At 50.7% G+C, this 24,656-nt stretch overlaps 1 protein-coding gene across 1 annotated transcript; it reads right to left on the bottom strand.

Moving 5' to 3' along the window:
* Positions 1–419: 419 nt before the first annotated feature.
* Positions 420–22,982, bottom strand: LOC307082569 (supervillin-like; the record flags this gene model as incomplete). Its single annotated transcript, XM_079746189.1, is given in 32 exon segments — positions 420–535; positions 958–1,101; positions 1,317–1,429; positions 1,549–1,692; positions 2,286–2,441; positions 2,609–2,709; positions 3,004–3,211; positions 4,476–4,578; positions 5,401–5,540; positions 5,931–6,288; positions 6,641–6,788; positions 7,651–7,826; positions 8,439–8,584; positions 9,281–9,428; positions 9,997–10,133; positions 10,710–10,823; positions 11,377–11,555; positions 12,040–12,235; positions 12,613–12,690; positions 12,901–13,084; positions 13,365–13,439; positions 13,870–13,932; positions 14,255–14,308; positions 15,226–15,349; positions 15,773–16,365; positions 16,640–16,892; positions 17,388–17,533; positions 19,316–19,377; positions 20,417–20,451; positions 21,238–21,362; positions 21,364–21,424; positions 22,720–22,982. Coding segments are annotated over 32 exon segments (4,914 nt in total). The 3' UTR covers positions 420–448.
* Between the last annotated feature and the right edge of the window lie 1,674 nt (positions 22,983–24,656).

Here is a 24,656-nt window from a genome sequence, read left to right as displayed (position 1 = left end):
TCGGTTAGGAAGCCCATTCACCCGGACAGAACTCAGGCAGGAGTAGAAGAAAGTCGAGGAACAAGCGGTCCGTGAAACACTGGAAGAGCGGTTGGCTCTCAACACATTAAGGCCTTTTAGGTGCCAAACTTATATAGGACTCACGCATGAACTCCCACACACAAACACCAAGACACACACACACACACACACACACACACACACACACGCACACACACAGCCACCGAAAACATGTGCACACAGTGGTCGTCTCCGAAAAGAAAAAGAAAATACAAAAAAAATCGGGTAATCTCTGACTCTCAGATGACGTAGATAATCCATGTTCTTTGGTGATAGGGGGGAAGCAGTCCATTGGGCCAAGGCAGGCTATCATCCTAGCATACACCTCTCCCTCATATGCCAAATAAGGAGCCCTGCTGGGGAGTCACAGTCACTTCTGGAGGCCTTCCTACACAAGCAGTCCTTTGCTGTCCCGGACGTCTTCCTGCGTCCCGGCGGCCAGTGAGTCGTCCTCCGGCTCCCCCTCCGTCACGGCCTGCAGATCAACACAACACTGCGCTCTGGGTCAACTGCCTCGGACCGGTTCAGTCCCTCACTCAGCGGACTCCTTCCTCTTTACTTCAGGGGGTCGGGGGGGGGGGGTCTACAGGTAGACCGCCACAGAGGGGTGGGAACCCCGAATCTGTCCTCTGGGTGTCAGAGACCCTAACCTCTCCAACGCCCTGCATTGTTTGAGCGTTATCAAACAGGGATAATATAACCTGGCAAGGTTTGATTCACCCTTGCTTAACCCTTGATTAGCCCTTTGATGTGAGGCTCGTTAAGGCAGTTAGGGTACGGTGTCAGGTGGTTTCATTTCCCAAACTACAGTACATGACATGGCTTTGCACTAATTGCCCATGTTGAATGCTCTCCCTGCAAAGCAGTGCCACACCCCTTCCCCTCGGGGTGTCTTACCTGGAAGTCGTGGTCGGGCAGGAAGACCTCCGGGTGCTGGGGGTCAGCCCCGTCTCTCGGCGGGCCCCCGGCGCCGTGGGGGCCCTTGGGGAGCTCGGCCAGCGCGTCCTGCACCAGGACCAGCTTGGCGGGCCCCGTGTCCCCCTGTAGGGGCACGGCCAGACCGGCATCAGAGGAGGTTCTCTCCGTGACGGGCAGCGTTCATCAGCTCGTTGGGAATTTGGTACATTATGTCAGTCAAAATAATGTGCAACTTCTTAAGGATTCAAAGGAGGACTGGGCGTGGGGGGTACCTGTGTGCTGGGAGGACTGGGCGTGGGGGGTACCTGTGTGCTGGGAGGACTGGGCGTGGGGGGTACCTGTGTGCTGTTGCTGGGCCTTCTCTCCCAGTGGGGGAAGACGTTGGTGAAGGTGAGGGGTTCCGTTCCCTCGGAGATGAGGTAGGCCATGGGCGGGCGCCTGGGGTTCAACTCTGGACAAAAACAACGACAACAACAACGTCAACAACAACAACAACAACGTCAACACCAACAACATCAGCATTACAAATCGACAAAAACGACTTCCAAACCCCGGGCCGGTCGGAGTCACCTTTGCAGTACTGCAGCACAGTCTGCATGGCGCAGCGCCGTTGGTTAGCCCGGCGGCTACAGGCCGGCGCGCTGCTCCCCGGGTCCGCCGCGGGCCCACTCTGCCACAGGTACACCTCCAGGCGGTTGTCCAGCAGGAACAGGGCTGGAGGTGGAGAGAGGAGAGCGGAGAGAGAGGGGTTAATGACGGAGCGGGCTGGGAGGAAGGAGGTCCGGTGCACGGGCGTCCAGGGGGTGTTTGATCGTATCTAAAGTGTTTAAGATGTGTTTGGCGGGGACAGTACACGACGATCAACGTTTGAGTTCGCCAACACGTCAGAGTCGGCCAAGAGGCTGCTCTGGTCTTTGTAGTCACCGAGCGGGCCCAGCAACATAATAACCTTACAGTTTGATAAAGAAACAATTCAAAAACAGTACAGTATGTTAGGGACCATTAACAGTATGGCAGTGTAGAACATATCCTGTAATTAAGTGCTGCTCTGTTGTTGTCTGAGCCGTTCTTCTGAACAATTGTATGGATAAAGACGGATGAATTAAACAGGAGAGAGAGAGAGAGAGAGAGAGAGAGAGAGAGAGAGAGAGAGAGAGAGAGAGAGAGAGAGAGAGAGAGAGAGAGAGAGAGAGAGAGAGAGAGAGAGAGAGAGAGAGAGAGAGAGAGAGAGAGAGAGAGAGAGAGAGAGAGACAAAGACAGAGACAGAGAGAGAGAGAGAGAGAAAGAAAGAGAGACCGACCCTTACCCGGCCGCGGGGCAGAAGAGAGGCTCTCCTGGACGAACGGCATCGCCATGGTGACCCCCGGCAGGCGGGCGGGGCTCTGAAGCTCCTCCCCCTGGAAGGCGCCGTCCTGGACGCTCAGGTGGAAGAGCCGCGGCGTGAAGTTGTACTTCCCCGGGTCTGGAATAACCCCCAGGGTCAGTCTGAGGTGTGTAGGTGTGTGTAGGTATTGGGGTTTGTGTAGGTGTGTGTGGACATTTAGGTAACTTTAAATCCCTGATATGCGTCACAGAGGGTGTGTGTGTAATTTGGGCTGTGTGTGTGTGTGTGATTCTGTGTGTGTGTACCTTGTAGCATGCAGTCGTAGGCCTTCCGGTCTTGCCCTCCGAGGGCAGTCCAGAACTCGGCAGGTTCTGATCCCTCCTCTACCACCAGGACCTTTAGGCTGCTGGGGACCCACACACACACACACACACACACACACACACACACACACACACACACACACACACACACACACACACACACACACACACACAATTTGTTTCTGTTTAACATTTACTAAATCGTATGTTTGCTTGTTATAGGTCCACAAATAACATAAATGGTAACAATCATAACAAAAACAATTGAAGACTGAACCCATGAGAAACTAAACCGGTACCATGGTAACCAAGAATAAACCCCATCATTACATCACTACAACCCCCTCACAACAGCCTTAGCAGAATTAAAGACTTACCTTTGATTGAGGCGATCCACAGCTCTCTTGGCCGCTTCGCGGGAGCTGGCGTGCGCTTTACCGCCGTGCCACAGGAACAGCGACCCCTGCTGGCTGTTGAGCAGAACTACAGCCCCTCGGGAGCGGAGCCCTGCGCAGCAGCAGTCCACCTCCAGCAGGGAGGCCTCGTCCGGGCGCTGCCCTCGCAAGCAGAACATCCTCCACGCGGCTGGGAACACGTCCAGGCAGACAGGGAGGGAGAGGAAGAGGCGAATTCCCAAGGTGAAAGTTAGACGTTTGGAGGAAAACGAGGAGACACACGCACACACACAGAATCCCGGGTTCCCAGTCTTCGGGGCAGCCATCACACTGCTGCCCAGCCATATATTACAGCATATGTTTCCTTGTAGAATAGGATGTGAGTCGTTGCCAGCGTGTGCGGCTTTGAGGTAAATCCAGGAAAACCCAGTCACGAGGATTTATTTGGAATAGGTTGAAGCATTAGTGTAATCTCTGCAATGTGGATTAGGGATAATGCAAATGTGTTTAATACACTATCACTTATTACTCGTCTGACATTTATTTGGCAGGGGCAGTGAAAACAGAATGTTAGCGCGCCAGAGTTACCCAAGAGGATAATCCAAATCTGAATTCCCTTTGGGCAGACAGCACTAAAGGATAGTGATCGCCAGGGCAGTGGTCTGAGTAGCCCCCCCAACACACACACATTCACACTGAGCCCAGAGACGAGCACCGAGTCAGGGGCAGGAGATGGATGGGTCTGGTGCCAGCACCCCCCCAGGTACAGAGACACGCAGGGAGGGGTAGGGGTGAGAGGTTATCAGAGGAGGGCATTCCTGCCCCCCCCGCCCCCAGCCATTCCTTTACTGGGATGAGACAGGGCGTGATCCACACAGCCTGCGTGATGTTATGAGCTGCTGAACACTAATTGGTTCTAATTATTATTGCTCATTATTTTTACCCGTTTTATTAATCCATGTAAATGAGGAACAAGGAGGGATTAATGTACCGTCACGAAACGCCACAAAGCCCACGAATGCAGATTTCATACGCACTAAATAATTAAAAACACAATTAAAACTAAAAATAAATACATTAGTGAACAAATTAATGAATTATACCATTGAAACTATTTTGTTCTCCGTTAGTATTAATCCTTATTTTCTGTTGGTCGTCATTCCTGTACACTTAATAACTAACACTGATAAAATAAAATAATAAATACATTAATGAATTTATTAACAAATTAATTAAAATACTGAAACTATTTTGTCCTGTAAGTATTAATCCTTATTTTCTGTTGGTCGTCATTCCTGTACACTTAATAACTAACACTGATAAAATAAAATAATAAATACATTAATGAATTTATTAACGAATTAATTAAAATACTGAAACTATTTTGTCCTGTAAGTATTAATCCAAATTTTCTGTTGGTCGCCATTCCTTTACACGGACGGGGGGGGGTGTACCTGGGGGCGCTGGCGGGGGGTCCCGCCCCCCCCTGTGGGTGACCAGACCCCCGCGGAACAGCTGCAGGAAGCAGGGGGGCTCCTGACCCTGGGGCACCAGCACCTGCAGGGGCCCCACACACACACACACACACACACACACACACACACACACACACACAAAACCAATTCATGTCTACTGAACGAGCTCGCTTTAATCAACGATTTGGTTACTATTAAGGCAAGCAATAAAATGAAAATAACAAGTTAGCAATTACATCTTCGCGACCGGGTCCCGACCCCAAAGTTGGGGACTGGTGGATTAGAACACACAGCGCACACTGACAGCCATAAGAGAGGAAATACTTTTGACTATAACTCAGTAATACAATTTCAATAAATGCCAAAGGGGAGAAACATAAAACGTGGCTCCGAAATTGAAAATGGGACATTTTGGCCTGCTGGAATATAATTCTAGCAATTTTATGTGTTAATCAGTCCTCTTCTGTAAGATATGAATGGTAGCAAGGTCTGCATTTCCATGCCAATAAAACTGTCCATAGAAATGGTAATTGAAAAAAGCAATGTGCTTACTTGAATGCCCAATTCGAGACCTTGTTTAAAGTGCAACACGCCATGGGAATTACAACAAATACGTTTTTAATGTGAACTTTTATGGGATGCTCCTTTTCATAGCCTGCCCAAACAAATAATGGTCTGGCCTGTATTTTTCTATCACCGTCTACATCATTTGCCAAAGATTCACGTAAAATAAATATACAACATTCGCGCATCTTGCCTAGGATAACAACAGACTTCTTTAAAGCTACATATTAATAGAGGTAGTATTAGTTGACTTAACTAAGGGATGTATTGGATATCATAGTACCCCTTAAGCAGTCATCACAGTTGCAGTCATGTGACAAAAAACATGGCTGTTGTCTACCTGGGAGTCTTCCTCACTCCTCCGCCCAATGGAGAGGAAGGAGGCAGGACTCCGCCCACTGATGGGGGAGTGGCGTCCATGCCACAGGAAGTAGACAGTCTTCTCCTTCCTGTTCGTGTCCTCTGGGCTGCTGCCCTTACCTAAACATGCAGAACACATATTGGTCAATTAGTGAATGGTACTGAGACTCTGTCTGTCTGTGTGAAGTGTTTCTGAGGAGTGTGTTTGAGCAGTGTGTGTGTGTGGGTGAGCATTGTGTGAGTGAAGAGTGTGTGAGTGAGTGAGTGAGTGTATCTGAGTTGTGTGTGTGAGCTGTATGTGTATGTTTTTAAGCTGTGTGTGTCTGTGAGTGTGTGTCTGTGGGTGTGTGTGTGTGAGCAGTGTCCGTCTGTGAGCAGTGTCTGTGAGCAGTGTCTGTGTGTGTGTGTGTGTGTGTGTGTGTGTGTGTGTGTGTGTGTGTGTGTGTGTGTGTGTGTGTGTGTGTGTGTGTGTGTGTGTGTGTGTGTGTGTGTGTGTGTGTGTGTCCCCACCTGCGGTGTACGTCCAGCGCACGACGTACGACTCCCCCTCGTGCAGCTGCCCGTCGCTCTCCACGGGAACCCCGCCGTCGTCACCCTCCTGGACCAGCCACGTCTCCACGGCAACCGTCTCCAGCTCCGCATGTCGTCCTCCCTCCAGAGGGACGGCCCAATGGGGCCCGGTCTGGGGGTCCCTGGGGGTCCCCTGTCCCATCAGAAGGGCCTTGGCATCGCAGGGGCACAAGGTGTCCTCTGCCGGTGTTGTTGCCGTGGGCGTTGCCGTGCTCGTCGCCGTGGGCGTTGCCGTGGTCATCGCCATGGGCGTTGCCGCGGAAGTCACCGTTGGCGTCGCTGACAGGCCTGCAGATGACTGATGAGACAGGATGTAGTTTAGTGGGGTGCATCTGAAGACGCCTATGCTGAGTTTTATGCATTTTTTCTCTTTTTTGCATTATCTTTATGCAACGCCAAACTCAGTGGCTATCAACAATGTTATGTCTTTCTTTTTTTTTATGTCACGTTTCGACGTTCACCACCATCTTCAGAAATAGTTGACACATTTAGTATCTTAAAGGTCAATTCATATAACTAATACTTCTGGAGCTAATAAACCAACAGTGAGTTGGTTTTAGAATATGGCTCCACTCTGTGTAACACAAGTGTCGTCAACTGCAGACCATTTCTCAAAACCGACAACATTTTCATCCATACAGTAATCTGACCTGCGCTGGCCCCTCCAGTGGTGGACTGGGCCCCTCTGGGCCGGAAGCCCCGCTGGCCCAGTCCAGGAACTTCTCCCTGAAGAGGGCCGTCTCACAGTGCTGGGAGATGACCCCAAACAGAGCCCAGCTGGGCCGCCCCTCACCCCGCCTGCACAGAGGAACACGACACACACACACACACCGATGAAGACAGACGCTCGCAAAAGTTGCCACTGTGGTTCCAATGTGGCGTGTAAAAAATGTCTTATGGAGCCGGAGAGCCCGCTGGTTCAGATGCCGTTCGAACACTGTGGTTTGGGCTGAGGGTTTTAGGAACGAGGAGGGATTGTTATCCCGATGGTTACAGCCCACCTGGACGCCACCTGCGTTCGCGGCAGAGTTGAACGTTCACATTGTTTTAAGTCCCTCCAGAAAACCGGGTGTTTTTTTTGTGATTGTTCTGGCCAAAAATCCTTGATCATGCGGCACGTTTTCTTAAAAAATGCGATGAAATATGCGGCATATTTATGCAATTTTATGCGATGAAATTGCGGGAACTTGCAAACTTGCTTTTCGATGACGTTCACGTTGCGTAATTACGTCACTTCATAACGTTCCCATGGCAACAGGGGGAAATGGCTGCTCTTGTGTGAAGTAAACGCAACATTTTTCAACTTTCTGCTAAGATATATGTGACTTTTTTGCACCGAAAATGCAGGGATTATGAAATCATGAAAGCCCCGCATATTTTGCGCGGAAATCGGCAAGTTATGCGGTGAAAGTGCGGCATATTTGAAAAAATACTTTGGCTGATTTTGCGTTGGATTATGCGATCGCATAATCATGTTTTTTTGTTTTTTTTGGAGGGACTTTGTTTTGGGGCGAACGGCAAAAACTTTGGATTTTACCTCCCATTTCCTTTATTTTTAAGACTTATTTCAGTGACTGTTGAAATTGCATCGCTCGCTACGTTGACGATCATATAAGACAATGACCACGCATAAAAGCCACTGGCTGCGGTTCAGACTCACAGCTGGATGCTGGCGCTGCAGTGGGAGGGGTCGAGCGGGTTGACACTGCAGTTGCTGTAGTCATAGGCTCCGCCCCACACCTGCTCGGCCAGGTGCAGCGCCACCGTCCTGTTGGCGGTGGACACGTCCTTCCCGTGCCACAGGTAGACCTCACTGCCGAAGTCAAACACCAGCGCCTACAGGAGAGAACAGAAGAGGTTAAGATTTAATTCAATTGACTTCAAGCTAGTGTGAAACAAAGTTGATAGCTTGGACGTATCGAAATCGTACTATAGACACATGGATTCATCAAAGCGTGTTTGAGCGTCTGCTAAATGCCCTAAATGAAAATGTGAATTCATAGTTGGAAAACAACAGGGGTAATGTTTTCAGTGCGCTCAAGTCCTGAGTTGCTTAACTATCATAACAGTCCACAAACCTCAGATTGCTCATGAGTGAGCCCATATTGATCATACGTGAGCGATAGCACTGAACACTCTGAATCTTTGAAGTTCTACAGTAGTTCTATGGGAAGCATTTTCACTTTCTCAGGACCAATGTACTGGTTGTAAGTCGCTTTGGATAAAAGCGTCTGCTAAGTGCCCTAAATATAAATGTAAATGTTAATGTAAGCACATTGAGTCTGCCTCATGTATGAAAAGTGCTATATAAATAAAGTTGCCTTTCCATGCCTACAGTGTTGAATGTGTTGTGTTAATCAACGACCAAAACATGTGTTGCAGAGGGGCCCCAGCCCCACAGGGGGACCCAGAGAGCAGGCGGCCCCTGAGGACAGGGGGCAGTCTGACCTGGGAGGGGCCCAGCAGGGCCACGCTGGGGACGGCGGCCCACGCCTGGTCCTGGGGCACCAGCCTGTTGTCCTGCAGCCGGTAGACACAGTTGGACTCCACCACTCCCCGCTCATACTGCTCGTCCTCCTCCGGTGGCCCCGCCCCTGAGAGGGAGAGGGCCACAATGGTACGACCCGGCTTAGTACAACACCCCTGGTCACATGGTACGACCCGATACAACACCCCTCAACGTGGTACAATGGTACGACCCGAATTAGTACAACACCCCTGGTCACATGGTACCATGGTGCGACCCGACATAAGGCAATACCCCTGATCACATGGCACGACCCAAAACAACACCCCTCAACATGGTACAATGGTACGACCCAACTTAATGCAATACCTCGGACCACATTGTACCATGGTACAACCCGACACAATAACAACACCCCTGACCACATGGTACCATGTTACGACCCGACCTAATGCAACACCCCTGACCACATGCCACCATGGTATGACCCAACACAACAACACCAGCTAATACAACACCCTTGACCACATGATATGACCCAAAACAATAACACAACACCCCTGATCACATGGTACCATGGTACAGCCCAACACAATAACAACACCCCCGATCACATGGTACGACCCGACACAACAACCCAACTTAATGCAAGAGAATTAACCTCAACATAGCAACACAACTTAACGTAACACGTGGTGGCAGGTAGGATCGCAGGGTTGGTTCCATGGTACAGCCCAGCACAACTTAATACAACACATTTAATTTGATACATTTATTCGTCTAAAACCACAAACTACAAGATTGAGGTGGGACTCAAACCCACCTCTGTATTGCCTCCTTCCTCCCAGAAGGCTCCAGAAGTCTGCCGCCAGGCTGCTGTCGGCGTTGACCCCCTCCTCCAGGTGTAGGGACTGGGGGGCCCGGCAGCCCAGGTCCCCGTGGCTCTGGACGTAGGAGGACAGCTCCACCGCCTGGGGACACACAGCAGTAGCGCTAGCATTAGCATTAGCACTAGCATTAGCATTAGCATTAGCACTAGCATCAGCGTTAGCCCTAGCGCGGCAACAACCCCTTTGTATCACCTACACTCTTCTGGCATACATTACAAAATGTTTACTTACTTTAGCAGAGTAAACATTTTAATTACAATGTCCAGGGGCAGAGTCCTGCAAAGTGAATTACATCAGTATAGAATATTATTATTAATACACTGGGTCGGCTAAGCTCAGGTCGTTTCATCCCTGGCTCCTCCTGGCTGAGTGTCGAGGTGTCCCCCGTCCGCTTACAAACGCCGACGCAGAACCTTTAAGGTTCACGACTGCGTCGACGTGTCCGCGTGGTCATTGCGTTGTGGGAACGTGGGACCGTAATCAGCCCTTTACTGTTCCTAACGAGCTTGCCGGCGCCTTGCATGGTTGACACCGCCGTCGCTGGTTGAATGTGTGCACGAACTGATGAAGGCGTCTGCTGAATGCCCTAAGTGTTAATATACTATAGCATGTTAAACGCCCATCCGTAGGGCCGGGTTCTCTGTGACACCTTGGCCTTCTCGGCAGAGTTGGCGAGCACGCCGCTCCACAGGGTGCAGTTCTCCTTGGTGACCAGCAGGAAGCAGTCTCCGCTGTTCAGGGAGCCGGTGGTCGGCTGCACCAGCCGCGTCTGGACCTGCTTCCTGCCTGTTGACCCACGAGCACGCACACACACACACACACACAAGCGGTAACGCACGCACACACACACGCAGAAACGTACACCCACACACACACACACACACACACACACACAAGCGGTAACGCACGCACACACAAACGCAGAAACGCACACCCACACACGATCACACACACACACACACACACAAAAGCTCTATCAGGTATTAAAGTCCCTTATTGTGATTCCTTATTTTCCATTTCAGACCTAAGGACAAGACCGGTGTGGGTGATCGATCCATCGTAACCGTCCCTCATGGCTTCTCTCAAAGTTCAGCTACCAATGTAATTAGTTATAATGACTTCAGCAGAAGAGCCTTTAGTGTGAACACGCATGGAAATGGTAATACAGAACTTTTAGTGTTCAAAATCAATGGGTGTCTTTCAGTGCGGCGTTTGTGGACAACATAACAGTGAATCCCTATACAATTACTTTATAAAGTACAGGCTGCCAATATCTAGGTTTGCAAACATAAGTATATGTTCATGCTGTATCACAGCATTGCAATAATGTGTATTCATAAAGTAATACGTTTGTTGTCTGACCTTTAATTTGAAGGAGCATGAGGCTCTTGAAGGGGGCGTGGTTGGCGTCGATGACATCATCGGAGGAAACCACCTTCTCTTTGCTGTTCTGGCGCGAGTGGGAGTTGTTAGCCTCTGGAGGGGGCGCACACACACACACTACTTGAGTACTTTCATACCATGTACAACACGTTAGTCTTACAACACAAGCACAACATTTTGTTGATTATTTTGAGATAGACAGAACCTGGGCAGGAAACCAAGAACTGAAAGGGGCGGGGTTACACCTCATTTCTAGATATTCTATTGAAGAGAATATCAAGCCTTCAGAAGAGGATTTTAATAGTGGCCAGTCTGAACAAGGTTGATTTGAAACCTTTAAAGACACTTTGTCTAAGATCATTGCTGCCTGCCCGGGATGTTTAAGCTTTTCTTCCCTCCAGCCTTCCTTGAAAGGAATACTAGCGCTGGCCGAGGTAGAGTTCCCTGTTAGACAATAACGCGCTTGCAGATCCCCGCCCAGAGCAACACGATTGGCTGACACAAACTACAACACAGATAGGAAGCGGAAGAAAGCACCACGCCCCTTTCACCCTAGATTGGAGCAGGTCTGCCCTCCGACTTGATAGATTCTGAACCCAGAGTCCGACGTGTGAGAGTGTGCGTGGGGGGGGGGGGGGGAACTCACTCTTCTGGGCCGTCACGGCGGCGGTCTCGTCGGGGGTCCCGTTGGCGTCGCCGTGGTCCCCCATGTGGTCCTGGTTGATGTCGGCCCGGGCGGCCAGCGCCCTCAGGGGGTTCCTGGAGCCCTGGGAGCGCCGGGAAGGCCGCACCGCCCGCCGGTGCTCCGTCACCGCCGAGCTCAGGCTGAGACCGCCGCAGAGCAGGGGAGGAGGTAGGGGTTAGCGCGACGCAATGCGAGCGCACACGCATGGTTGCGCAAACACAGAGACACACGCAGAAGACTCACAAAAAACAGACTCTTTCTAACACATAGACTTGGGTAAACACAATACAAAGAATCAGAGCAAAACACACAGACACACAAACATCAAACAACAATACACAGATAAAAAAATGACACATATTTAAAAAAACACACCCGTCATGCAGACATACAAAAACAGACCCATACATAAAAAACAGTCGATCTCTCACACATAAAAGCACTCACACACTGAGTGACCGGACCCTGAGGTGTTGGCCCGAGAAGACCCCCATTGATTCAACAATGTTGGCCCACAAGAGACCGCACCCGACGACGGCAAACAGCCATCAACGGGTAATGCTACACTGGCCCCATGCTGTGCGAGCCTACACGTCCGGCTTTAAGGGCCCCTGCTCCACTCACATGGCCGTGCTGGTCTGGCAGAAGACCCCCAGGTCCGGCTGGGGCTCCGTGGCGCCCTCCACCTCTGGGTGCACCGGGACACAGGTGGCGGGCGGGGAGGAGAGGTCGCCGTAGAAACATCCGTCTGTCTCCCGGGGGTCGGCCGGGGGCGACGCCCCCTCCGGCCCCTCCTGGGGGGGGCCCGGACCCCACTGGTCTGCGAGGGGAAACGGGGGTGAGATGAGTCGTGTTGGGTTGATGCTCTGGGTTGGGCAGAACGGATGCCACTCAAACCAACACTCGATGGGTTATGAATGAATGAACCGAGATCAAGTGAACGCATGCAATAGTCCAGGAGCCTGGAAGGGTCAAATCAGCTCTATTCCATCTAATCTGTTTTTGTTCAGCTTTTAATATCAATCTGTTTGATCAAATGAACAAGAAGACTTTAATTTGATAACTCCTCTGAGGAGTCATGGGGGCTAGAAAAGCTACACACATCATTTTATAATTTTCTTTTACAAAAGAAAAAATCAATTTGACAAACTACTCCAAACAGGAGGACCATGCAGAGAAGGTTTTCTGAGGACTGACCTTCAGAGGGACAGGTCGTGGCAGACGGCCACTTGTTCTGTAAGGCGTCGTGTTTGTCTGGTTCTGGAGGGCCGAGACCTGGAAGGACAACACAACAGAAGTCAAACAACAGACTATATAGTACGACTACACAGACTATAGAGTCGTTTAGAGTAGGAAACACACAAAAATAATAAAAATATTCAAAATTCAATAAAAAATACCCAAAAAAGAGAAAGCGGCAGAGCAAGAGAAAGGGACGGACAGAGAGAGAGACGGGTCAAGCAGGAGAGACAGACCGGGGCTCACCTCTCTTGGCCATGCGTGCGGCCATCGGGGTGCAGGCTTCGCTCTCCTTGCTCTCCCCGGCGCTCGCTGGCTCTCCTGTGTCCGGACGGGCGGACGCACTCTGCTCCATCTCCTCCACCACCCCCTTCTCCACCACCTCCTCTCTCTGAGGGGGGGGCTCTCCCTCCAGGGTTTTACCCTGCGTCTGAACACAGAGCGACACCGCCAGTAGGCGGACGGAGAGACGTTATGAAAAGAAACATTTAGGAATGAGATTAAATCAATACATGTCTAAGATGTATCAAACTAATCCATACAAATAACGTTTTAACGTTGTTATTTTTATTTTTTAAAAAAAGTTTTTGGGGATGGTTTGTTGTTGTGTTTATTTGTGTTTGTGTTGTTTATTGATGCATAACAGAATTTTCCCCGATTCCAATTTAAGACCAATAAGGGTAAACCCGCAAACATCCGTATCGCATCACCTTCTTCCTCCACTGGGGCTGGGGCTGGACCCGGGCAGGCGATGTCACTTCCTGTGCCTCGAAGGACAGGTTAGACTGAGGAGAGAGGAGAGGGCAGGCTGCGGTTAAACCGGGGCTAACAGACCGACGGAGAGTCCATGCACATGCTAGTCAGTTCATATTTTGGGCGCTAGGGGGCGCCAGAGAAACAGGAATATGAAGGACGAAAAATGACTTTCATTCAAACAACATTTTAGTAAGTACACATTAGTAGTGATACTAGCCGTGAATTAACTGATTATTTTCCAGCAAATACTTCAAAAGAATACACTTTTTCCCACAAAATCGGTCAGAAATTGAAACAGGCAAAAATGAATTCAACATTTTATTATTTGACGTTAAATTCCACTTGACTTCCGACGTACAAGATGGAATTCACTGCATTCTCACACAATGCACAGCGGAGGTCATGTATGATTGGTCATGCAGACTTTAAACCCCTTCACAGTAACACTGAGGACTTTACCTGGTTGAAACACATGACATACTGAGGTGGTCTGCTAGAATACACAGAGGCAAAGACTGGGTCCTGGGTGAGAGACCATTCAACGGAATGGGGGGGGAGAGAGAGAGAGAGAGAGAGAGAGAGAGAGAGAGAGAGAGAGAGAGAGAGAGAGAGAGAGAGAGAGAGAGAGAGCGAGAGGGAGAGCGAAAGACAGAAAGAGAGAGCGCGACATAAGGACAGACAGACAGATATACAGACAGATAGACAGACAGACAGGAAACAGAGCGAGAAAGACAGAGAGAAACACAAAGTTCCTGAAACATTTAACAGTGTCAAAGCGTTAACATATTCACACACATCTCTGCTTTCGTCTGCTGTTCGAGCGGTGTGGTGCAGAATGTCTTACCCAGCAGAGATGGTCCACTGTGTCTTGGTGAAGGGTGCAGTTGTCATTCTCATCCTGCAGGGGGCAGTAGAGTAAAGAAGAATGAGACGCGGACACTTTTAATGTAGAAATACACAAGTGAAGCAATGTGGTATTGCATGTCTGTGCATTAAACTGGTATTCACAACATTGCACGCACGCGCACGCACGCACACACACACACACACACACACAGCTGGACATACAGTCAACATGTAACAGCTGGGACAAATAAAACACTCGGCATCGGACTATTTAATGGACGGGCGGTTTACGTTCCATGTAGTTCAGCGGCCGCCTGTTACGTACATGGCTCCGTATTATTCCAAGAGCGCAGGGGGGAAATCCCAAGAGAACCGTAACACGAGCCTGATGAGTCCTGATTGGTTGCTAGGAGATGAGATATCTAGTGTCGTTGAAGGAAAAGTCGACTCTCCTCAAACTCAGCCACTCTTAGGCCTGCAGGAGCAAGGGTGGCTGAGTTAGCCCGCCCCGATCCACAAACAAGGTCTCAAACTGTGGCCTGAACCAGGCTCACATGGTGTGATATCTAACCCCTACTCTACTGTCCTAACGCTGCTAATTCACTGTATTGCTCATGAATAAGTGGACTTGGATGGGCTTTGGAGTGGTGGGCTCAGATCTAGTTCCCCTTTCACTACAACGGCCGAGGGATTACAGAAGTGTTGTGGGGTCAAGGGGGCGTGACCTTTTGCTAAGGAAACGTTAGGTTAAGTCGGTCTACAGATCCGGGACCGAAGCTCCTTTGTACCTAGAGGGGGGTGGGAGTTTGACCTGGATCAGTCTCGCTCAGATCCCAGTGGCAGCACATTTAAAGTAGAATGTATTTTTTATTTTTCTTGTCATTCTGTTTTACTGAGCCACCGACATCATCGTCGATATCAACGCTGGTGAAGACGGAGTACAGGTTTCTCCACAGGAGGCGGTCCCACCTTGGAGTCGGCGGGGGGCTCCGTCTGCTGTGTCAGGGTGCCTCCTTCAGCCAGGGTGACCCGGACACGGCCGCCGGGTGGGTGTGGCCTCTCGTTACGCAGTCGCTCTTCCTCAGCCCACTCCCTGCAAAGAGGAGACAGGCGAAGACGAGGATAATGATGAGTATGATGATGATGATGATGATGATGGCCAAATAAGTCCTTCCTGAATTACTTATTTCCATATTTGACTTGATAACCCTGCACACACATGATCTGGTCATATGTTGTCAATAATATCCTTTGACTCCCTTGACAACCGTCAGGCCCAGTCGGCCATCATGTTCCGTTTCCCCCCCACTGATTCAAACTAAGTGTGCAGAGAGGGGAGGGAGGGATTCTTCCCTGTACTCTGCATTTCCAAGTTCAGGGTTCTACAGCTTTATGGTCCTGCACATAGACTGTGAAATGCCGGTGTGGTAATTGTCGTGGCAATTTCCTTGCGATATCGCGTCGAGGACAGACGAGACTTCTTAATCAGGTGTGGTATCAGGTGTGCAGCGTCTACCTGGGTCCCCCAGCAGCGCTGGGTCTGGAGGAGAGACAGGGGGGGCCGGCCTCCTTCTGCTGGCTCTTCTCCTCCTGGGGGAGGCCTCGGGGGTCCGCGGGGGGTTTCTCAGACGCCCCGGCGCCGACCTGCGACTCAGCGGCGGGAGCCCTCTGGCGCCAGGGGGCGGCCGAGCCTCGGTTCCTCTGCCTCCTCGGAGGAAGCACCGGCACCGGCGCTGCCTGCCTCTCCACCTCCACCACCTCCACCTTCTTCTCCTCCTCCACCTGCCGGCCGGCACCGGGGTCCTCCACGCCACCGCCGCCGCCGTTCTGCCCCGGCGCCACCGCCGCCGCCGCGCCCGGTCTCCACGCCGCGCCCGCCGTGGAGCGGCTCTTCTTCAGGATGCCCCTGATGGCGGGTTCGGACTCGGAGCGGGACAGGCCGGTGTGGGGCGGGGGCCCGGCGCCGGGCTCCGGGGGGCTGGCGGGCCGCACGTCGGGCGTGGAGAGGCGCAGCTCGCTGGGCTTGAGGTTGACGGACAGGGCCTGCTGTCGGTCCGAGAGGTGGGGTGCCAGGCAGAACGCCGGGAGCTGCACCGGGCCTTTCTGGAGCTGAACACAGAACACAGAGAGAGGCGGATCGATGGCCGTAAGGGGATAGTTTGTGGTGGGGAAAGGATTCCAAAGCTTTATTTACTTTGTCACGTACAAAGACAGTGAAATGCTGGTGCGGCAAACAGACAATCTAAAGTTAAAGCTTACCGGTATAGAATAAAGGATATAATTTCGTTTTCGACTACTATGTCTTCTTAATTGACATTGTAAACAGGGCACACTTGTCCACGAGAATGCCCTTCTTAATGGGATTTTGTTGAAGTCTACCCACCATGCTGACCTCCTCCACCGTGATGGGCTGCGTGCGGTACCGGGCCCCCTTCTGCCTCCTCCTCTCCGGGGCGGCCCCCGCTGGGGGCCGGGGCCCCTGGCTGCTGCTGCTGTTGCTGCTGCTCATGTCGGGCAGGGAGAGGTTGTTGAAGAGGGCCAGCTTCTGGCTCACACTGAGCCGGCAGCTCTCGTCAGCCTCCTCCTCAGGTTCTGAGGCCTGCAGGTCTGGGGCCGGGGGGGCAGGTTGAGGTGCTCTGTGGTGTGGAAGTGTGTGGGGGGGGAGGGAGTGGTTAGGGTGGTTTGTAGCGAGGGAGCAGCGTCGGCCATCTTGCTTCAAGGCTCGCCCCAGCCTAGGCTAGGCTGGGGCGTTCCTTGATCCAAGATGGCTGATACCGACAGATACCGACGTGTCTCCTCCCTGTTGTTTTGGGTAGTTCCATCTTCTACTAGTGATACTTAAACCTGTACTATATCACGTTCGCTGTAGCGATATAGTCCATTAAAAAACATCTGAGCTAGAGAGTTTCTCAAGAATATATCGCACCCATCCTCAAGTCAATCCATCCACGGAATTGATTTCTGTAGATATTTTATCATATTTTGCACTTCCCACCACCATTGGAAAATCTCAGACCGGAGTAACTGTCGTCTGAAAATGATGGAGCTCTAAGCGTAGTTGCAACTCTTGCCACTAGGGTCTGCTCATGGGAAACCTATATATCTATCTATATATCCTCATCATCACACACCTGATGGCCACCATCTCCTCGCAGGTGATTGGCTGGGTGAGGGAGCGGTTCTCGTTGCCATGGCGAGCCCTGCGCTCCAGACAGAGGCTCCCGGAGCGCGGCTTCAGGAAGGCCGAGGACTCGGGGGCGGCCGTCTTCTCCAGCTCCTACGGAGACAGGGTGGTGTCAGGTCACGGTGGATTCATAGATGAGCACTGCGCTCACATGTCTAAAAGGATGCCGTGGCCACATCGTGGCATGAGATGATTCACTTCCAATACAGAAATCACATGTGTTGACACGTGATTTATTTTCAGTATTTAGGTCCTAACTTAGGCTGGTCAATACCTGATCAATAAAGGATTATTTTATTTGATCATTTTTTAAACAAACTTTAGTCCTAGCAGCCATCATACCCAGGCTATGTCTTGGGCAAGATCCGAAACAATTTGGCAACATAGGACTGTGAGTGCATGAAACAAATAAAAGTACGAAGATATCTAACATTTATAGGGTTCCTAGGTCAATAATACAGTGATTAGATATGAGGTGCCAATGCGCTACCTTGCTAAACTGCCTCAATCTCTGCTCACTCGTTAAGTCCCCTCCTTAACGGGCCACCAAGATCTTGGCAAACGAGCCACTGGCCAACTTCCCCGACAGGTGCACCGTTACCAGGCAACAGGTGCCCCTCACCACTCCGGCCCAGTTGTTAAATCCATCGACCATTTCAACCTCGCCGAACAGATTCAAATAAACAACAGGAGGGGAGGCGGGAGCAGTATAAAAAGGGTTCCAGGCATGTGGCAGCGATAAATTCTCTCTACTTCTGTCCAGTTTAATGTCTAACAGGGGGGCGGGGAGGAGGTGGAGGAACTAGAATAGGAGGAGGAGTGGGAGGACTGGGCAATGGGTCAGAGGGCCAGTGGATCAGGCAGGCTGGCTGCAGAGTGCAGTGGATTGGACCCTAACACAGAGGGATTGAATGCTCGCCACAGCGGCCCCGGTGAAACCAGAGCCGCAGGCCCCAGTTTGGGTTACCCTCCCCTGCCTTTACACACACACACACACACACACACACACACACACACACACACACACACACACACACACACACACACACACACACACACACACACACACACACACACAGCAGCCCACTAATTATAACATTGCTCACTGACTGCTACCTGGGCCCAGACCTTTGGGGTCAGGGCAAGCCAGCCACAACAAGTTCAGTATACGACAAGCACCCGACTGTGGCTAGTGTACTTCAGAATGAAATCAAATGTAGTGAAACATTATCCTCAAATGATAAATTGAAGCCGTGAAGCGAAGTGATAAAGAGTGTCAACGTTCTTGGATTCCATGGGCGCAGGTCGACTGAGTGTTATGAATCATTCCCTGTGAGGTAAATGAAGTCCGTCTCTCCGTGAGCAGACGGAGCTAACACAGCGTCAGCGCCTGGAGCGTCGAACGAGGACAGCACCTGTCGGAGGGTTTAATATTCCCGATGGGCAGCGTGTTGGGTTCTCTCTGTGCAGCGCTGGACGTGAGACCACAGAACACTGCGGCCGGAGCCCGTGTGAGTCTCTCCTGGTCTAATAGTGTAACCGTATCGAAGGCAACAGTAAGGTGTTTAAACCTGGTGGATAAACACAACATCAACAAGCTCCAGGATGTTGTTTTTGTTTGCATGGAGACTTAGGGGGAATTCCCCTTGGCCCTTGATTGTGAGGGCCAAGGGGTGTTGGATGTAGTTTTGGATGTAGTTCTAGACAGATCTAGATCTGCATAGAGACTTGTTGTTGGAGGTAGTTCTAGACAGATCTGGAGACTTGGTGTTGGAGGTAGGTCTAGACAGATCCATTGTGGGGACAGTGGGCTGAGGGTGGTGTTGACGCAGGTTCGGGGGGCCAGTTGTAGTACACATGTTTTAATTTACTTACTTTAAATAAAGACATCTTGGCTGCTACACTCATCTTGGCTCTGTCATCCGTCTTCACATCAGCTGGGGATATAAAAGAATACACGCACACACAAACACACACATGCAACACTATGTCACACAAATTGGAAGCAACCCTTGTTATATACTTTCCATGGAGCTTATATGCATACAGTCATGCTTTGGTCATCCATCAACTTGCCGTTTAAAAACCAAATGACGATGGGTGGCGAGGGCTATCCCTATGCTGCCGCCAGGTGTAGTAAGCTAGCCCTAAGCTGCTTGTAGTGGAGCTGTGAAGTCGTAAGTTTAAGTAATTAAACTTTACTTAAAAAAGTTTAATTGATTACTTAAGTCGTAAGTAATCTTCCTTATCACTTCTCGTAACAAGTCTTCTCCACTAAGAAGGTATTTATTCAAAACATTAAAAAGGTGTTGTTTCAATGGTCTTGTTAATAGGCTCATGTGACAAAACTCAGCTCCTTGTTAACCACAGGTCAAGAAAAACATGTGCGGTCCTCAACCACAACAAATTTGATCATCCGTTAATTAGCCTTCTCTTTCCCAGAGCTCCTGAGTCTATAAATCCATCATCGCAGAGCATAGAACGTGTACACACGGGTACTCGTGGAGAGGGTCTAAATACAGAACCTTCACACTAATTTGGCCAAGGTCAGAAATAGATTTGTGAGTTCAGGGGTTGTTATTTGCGGAGGCAACTCCCTCGGGTTCGGGGACGTCTGCTCTGCGCACGTTTCCATACCGTTTGAAAAGTGAAGCTCAAAACTTGCATAGCCTGAAAATAGGCAATTAGCGACGTTAGTATTAGTAGTTTACCTACTAATACTAACTTGCTTGCTACTTGTACGTTGAATGTCATTTCATAATGATAAAAAGCTTAAACCTTGAGAGCCCAATGGACGCTGTCTTTGCTATCTTGCCATTAGCTGTTAATACTGACTTATATTACAGTAACGTGACACTGTGTATTTAATTGGGGGAGAGCAGGGTGGCGGGGGGGTTAAATTATCAGCTGTTGGCTGCTGATTTGCTGTTTACACAAAAAACGCTACGATACAGGCCGGGTTACATCCAACGTTACCTTTGGGGTTCTCCTCTTCCTCCGCCTCCAACAGCCTAGGGGGAAGAAGACAGGCCATGAGGTCTGAGACACGCCGTGACTCAGACCACAGTACGGACAGTGGTACCACAGGGTGCGCGATTCGCCGTCGGTTCTCTCACTAAAACAAGTCTCTGAGTTTGTCGTTAGTGAGACGTTTTCCAACGAAGAGCACAGACAGACAGAACGAGTATGACATGCTCGTCACAGCACCTCTGTGGAGGCCGAGGCGAGAGGGAAAACACATGCAAAACCATGCGAACCACACAGCGCTGTAAATGGTTAGTTCAGAGGTCTGTGTGGTTAGTGAGGGAAGGGTTAGTGACGGAAGGGATGGGTAAGTCCATAACTAAAACTACAGTAGAAAAAGTAGGGCCTATAGTCTTTATTGAACCGTAAAACTGAGGGATAACATGAATGCAGTCTATGGCTTTTAGTAACAAACCTCAACTAGAACCCCAACGCTATCGGTAATGTGTTATTTATTTAATTTATAATTGGGGAGATCAATTAGAAAATCAATATAACCATTGACAGTTTAAAAGTGTGTATTAAGACACCTAAAGAAGCAAGCTTTCGCTGTCGCTTTCTTCTGCATATGCATCCGCATCAACATAAAGGTTTATTATTAAACCAATAATATCGGTTGGCTTAAACATCGGCGGGGCTCTAAAGGAGGCAGTGTGGAGAATAACATTCAAACAGAACCACAACAGCGTTGGGTTAGTGGTTCCCCCATGGGGTCAAGACCCCCAGGACGAGGTCTCCCCATTGGGCGGACGCAGCATCTCCGCTCCTCCTACCCACTGCTCTCCTGCATCTCATTGGCCGTGATGGGCTGGGTCCTGAAACGCTCGCCGGTCTTGCGCCCGCCCCCGGAGGCGCCGGGGAGGTAGCGGCGGGTGCGGCGGCGACCCCCCCCCCCCGCCGTCGGCGCCCGGTTTGACCGCCAGGTCCAGGGAGGCGGCGCTCGGCCCGCCATCTTGGCTGCTGAGGCGTGACAAACAACGAGGAAGAAGGAAGTAGAAGGCGGCCAATCAGGAGAGAGATAGGGATGTTGTTGATGAGGGGGTCGTCAATTGCCGGACTTTCCAGCACACACACACACACACACACACACACACACACACACACACACACACACACACACACACACACACACACACACACACACACACACACACACACACACACAGCCCCCCTCTTCTGCCCCCATGGTAGCAGAGCCTTTCTGGGCTCCCTGCCTGGGGAGGGGGGGTGGACTTGGTATCAGATCTGACAGCGGGGCAGCTGCTTCTTCCTGATTGGATGCAGTGCAGGTTGACTCAGACCTTCTCAAATGCACTCATGTCACCTCGTGTCATTACCACTGTCCCCTGGGATGTGGAGTCTGCTGTTCAATGATGAGGTGGGGTAGCCCCTCCAACACTTAAAAGAGGTCCAAAAAAAAAAGTGTCCATTTCAGCGGTCACTGGTAGAAATGTATAGAAACCTGGCCTCCATTTAACGGCATTGTTAAGATGCTTTCTTGCCACTTATCATTTAACAATGTTCCATTTTACATCAATTGGACAATCAAGATTTTGCTTTGTGCCGAAGGGCATTCTGGGTAATGCGAAGAAGAGGATGAGTAGGAGGCGTGTGTGCTTGTGTATCTGATGATCACATATCTTATCACAGCCATGTGATGGGAATAGGAGTTGAGACGAGAGCCAAACGCCTTGTAGGAAATAAGTTGGTATTAAGCGTGCTGCTAGGAGGCCCTGCCCCAGACCTCAAGGTTTTAATTAGCACCTACAAACCAGACGGCAGCTGTTGAACACAGGGCCTTCAAAAGGTCAGAGTTTGACCTCCTGCCAGGGCCCAACAGCCTTGTTCTTTATAGGCCTGCATTTGTTTCAACTGGCTCCGAGTGTGTGTGTGTGTGTGTGTGTGTGTGTGTGTGTGTGTGTGTGTGTGTGTGTGTGTGTGTGTGTGTGTGTGTGTGTGTGTGTGTGTGTGTTTCAATACAGGACAGCACACAGGGAAGCTATTTTCGGTCCTTAATTCTTCTTCATATATTTGAACATATGAACACATACCTTTAGTGTATAACTCTACACAGCAGACATGTACGTAGCACATTCAAAACCCTGTATTCAAAACCATTGCATTTGACACGTAAATACACAAGTCGAATGCAAGTTTCAACAAATCGACCACATGGTGTTAAATATAAGCGAGACATTTAACAACATGAGCGGGGCGGGAATGTAAAAAACATAACTCTCTCCGGACGGCCTCACCTCCTCGGGCACGCAGACCCCCCCGCCGTAGCCTCCTGGTAACCGTTGGCAACGTCCCGCGCCCTGCCGTTGACGGCGCCGGTCGTCCCGGCGACGGCGGCGGCGGCGGCGGCGTCCTCCCCCTCCCCCTCCCTCCGGCCCCACTTGGAGGGCAGCTCCTCCGCGCTTCCGAAGCGCTCGGCCAGCTCCCGCCGCCGCTCCGCCTTGTAGCGGGCGATGCGCTCCGCCCGGGTCTCCGGGAGACGGTCGTCCACGGAGTCCATGACCTTCCTCCTCCTCCTCCTCCTCTTCCTCCTCCAGGTGACGCCCGCTCAGCTTACTGGTTCAGTCTTCACGGACTGTGGCGAGGCATGTAGGTCTCTCTATCGCACTCTCTCTCTCGCTCGCTCTCTCGCTCTCTCTCTCTCTCTCTCTCTCTCGGTCTTCCCTCCGAGACACCGGATGATGAGGATGACTTCACCGTGGGGGGGGGGGGGGGGGGGAGGGGGGGAGTTGGGCTCACCGGGTCACAGGGGGTCCCTCTGCTCTGGGGTCAGCGGAGGCTACGCTCGGTCAAACCCAGGAACAGCTCGAGGTGGGTTCCACCTGGTTCGAGAACACAAGAAAAAAAAAATTGGAAACTTTTTCTACTACGACCGAATAGAGACATCGAAAAACACAATCCATCACTTGGTCGTCTCCATCGGCTCATTGATAACATGACCTGCCTCGTTTGTAACATCTGCTGTTCGTTCATATCGGACCCCCGCCCCCCCTGACCCTGTTCCCATGCATTCATCGGAGCGTCGCTCATCTGTGCTGCCGAGGCGCCTGGAAGATGAAGCGCTGCTGCCGAGTCATTAGGGAATCTCCCGTTGCACTGAAACCCGACGCCAGCGCTGCGGCGAGCGTCTCTCTGGAAGGATGCGCTCCTCAGAGTTCAGCGCGTCGGAGCGGCACCGGGCGCTACTCTGACGGAACTGGCTCAGCGATTTCCGCCGCCGTAACACGAATCTCATGTGGCCTCCTGTTCACTTGTGCATCAGCCAAACACGTTTCTTAAGATGAGAACGTCTTTGTAGAATGGACTTCCGAATGTGGTTTGTAATACTTTCGGCAGCGGTGAGAAGAGTGTGAACTCAACTCAATATCGGTGTGTGAAGTTGACTGGAGTGGAATCCCAAAGGACTACAGAAAGGACAAGAAAGCTGTCCTCACTTTGGAACGTCACAGCCAGACACAGAAAGAACTGGCAAACAGGAAGTAAGCACAGGTGCACGTAATCAGCAATCAACACAGGTGACACTCATTTGACTAACGTGACACAAGGAGCAGTTCCTGGGGTTGGGCCGGGAGAGCGTCAACCTGACTTTGAAAAGTTGGATTGTTTGTCTATCATAAACCAGAAAGTACCAGCCTGGCGTAATTCTATATTCTGTATTTTCCTACATCCCCAATTAAAGGACCAAGCGCCACATTGTTTTTCTACCTAGAAAAGAGGGATCATTTTAAACACTCACGTCCAGTGTTGCCCTCGCTTCTGTTTAACATTGATGCTCAATTATGAATCCTGTGGACTGAATTTTGCATGGGTTTATATTATGTTCTTTGTAGCAAAAATTAGGTTGGGCAATCGTTCTCTGGGACTCAGAACATAAATAGAATAGATTCATTTTCGTGACTAAACGATGACGGACAGTCGTGGTACCGGGTTGGAAAGACGGGAGAGAGCTGAGAGTGAGCGAGTGCGAGTACGAGTATGAGTGCGAGAGAGAGAGAGTGAGAGAGCAAGAGCGGGAGAAAGAGAGAGCGAGGCTGAGAGAGCAAGAGAGACAGCGAGAGAGAGAGAGAGAGAGAGAGAGAGAGAGAGAGAGCAAGAGAGCGAGAGATTCTAAACTGTAACAGTCAGCATTCCTGTTGCATTTGCCTCCTCATTGAAGCACAATGGCGCGTGGAGA

The sequence above is a fragment of the Pollachius pollachius genome, assembly GCF_949987615.1.
Source record: "Pollachius pollachius genome assembly, chromosome: 11".
In the NCBI taxonomy this organism is placed as follows: Eukaryota; Metazoa; Chordata; class Actinopteri; order Gadiformes; family Gadidae; genus Pollachius; species Pollachius pollachius.
The sequence above is the reverse complement of the archived record's forward strand: the minus strand, read 5'-3'. Positions and strand labels throughout refer to the sequence as shown.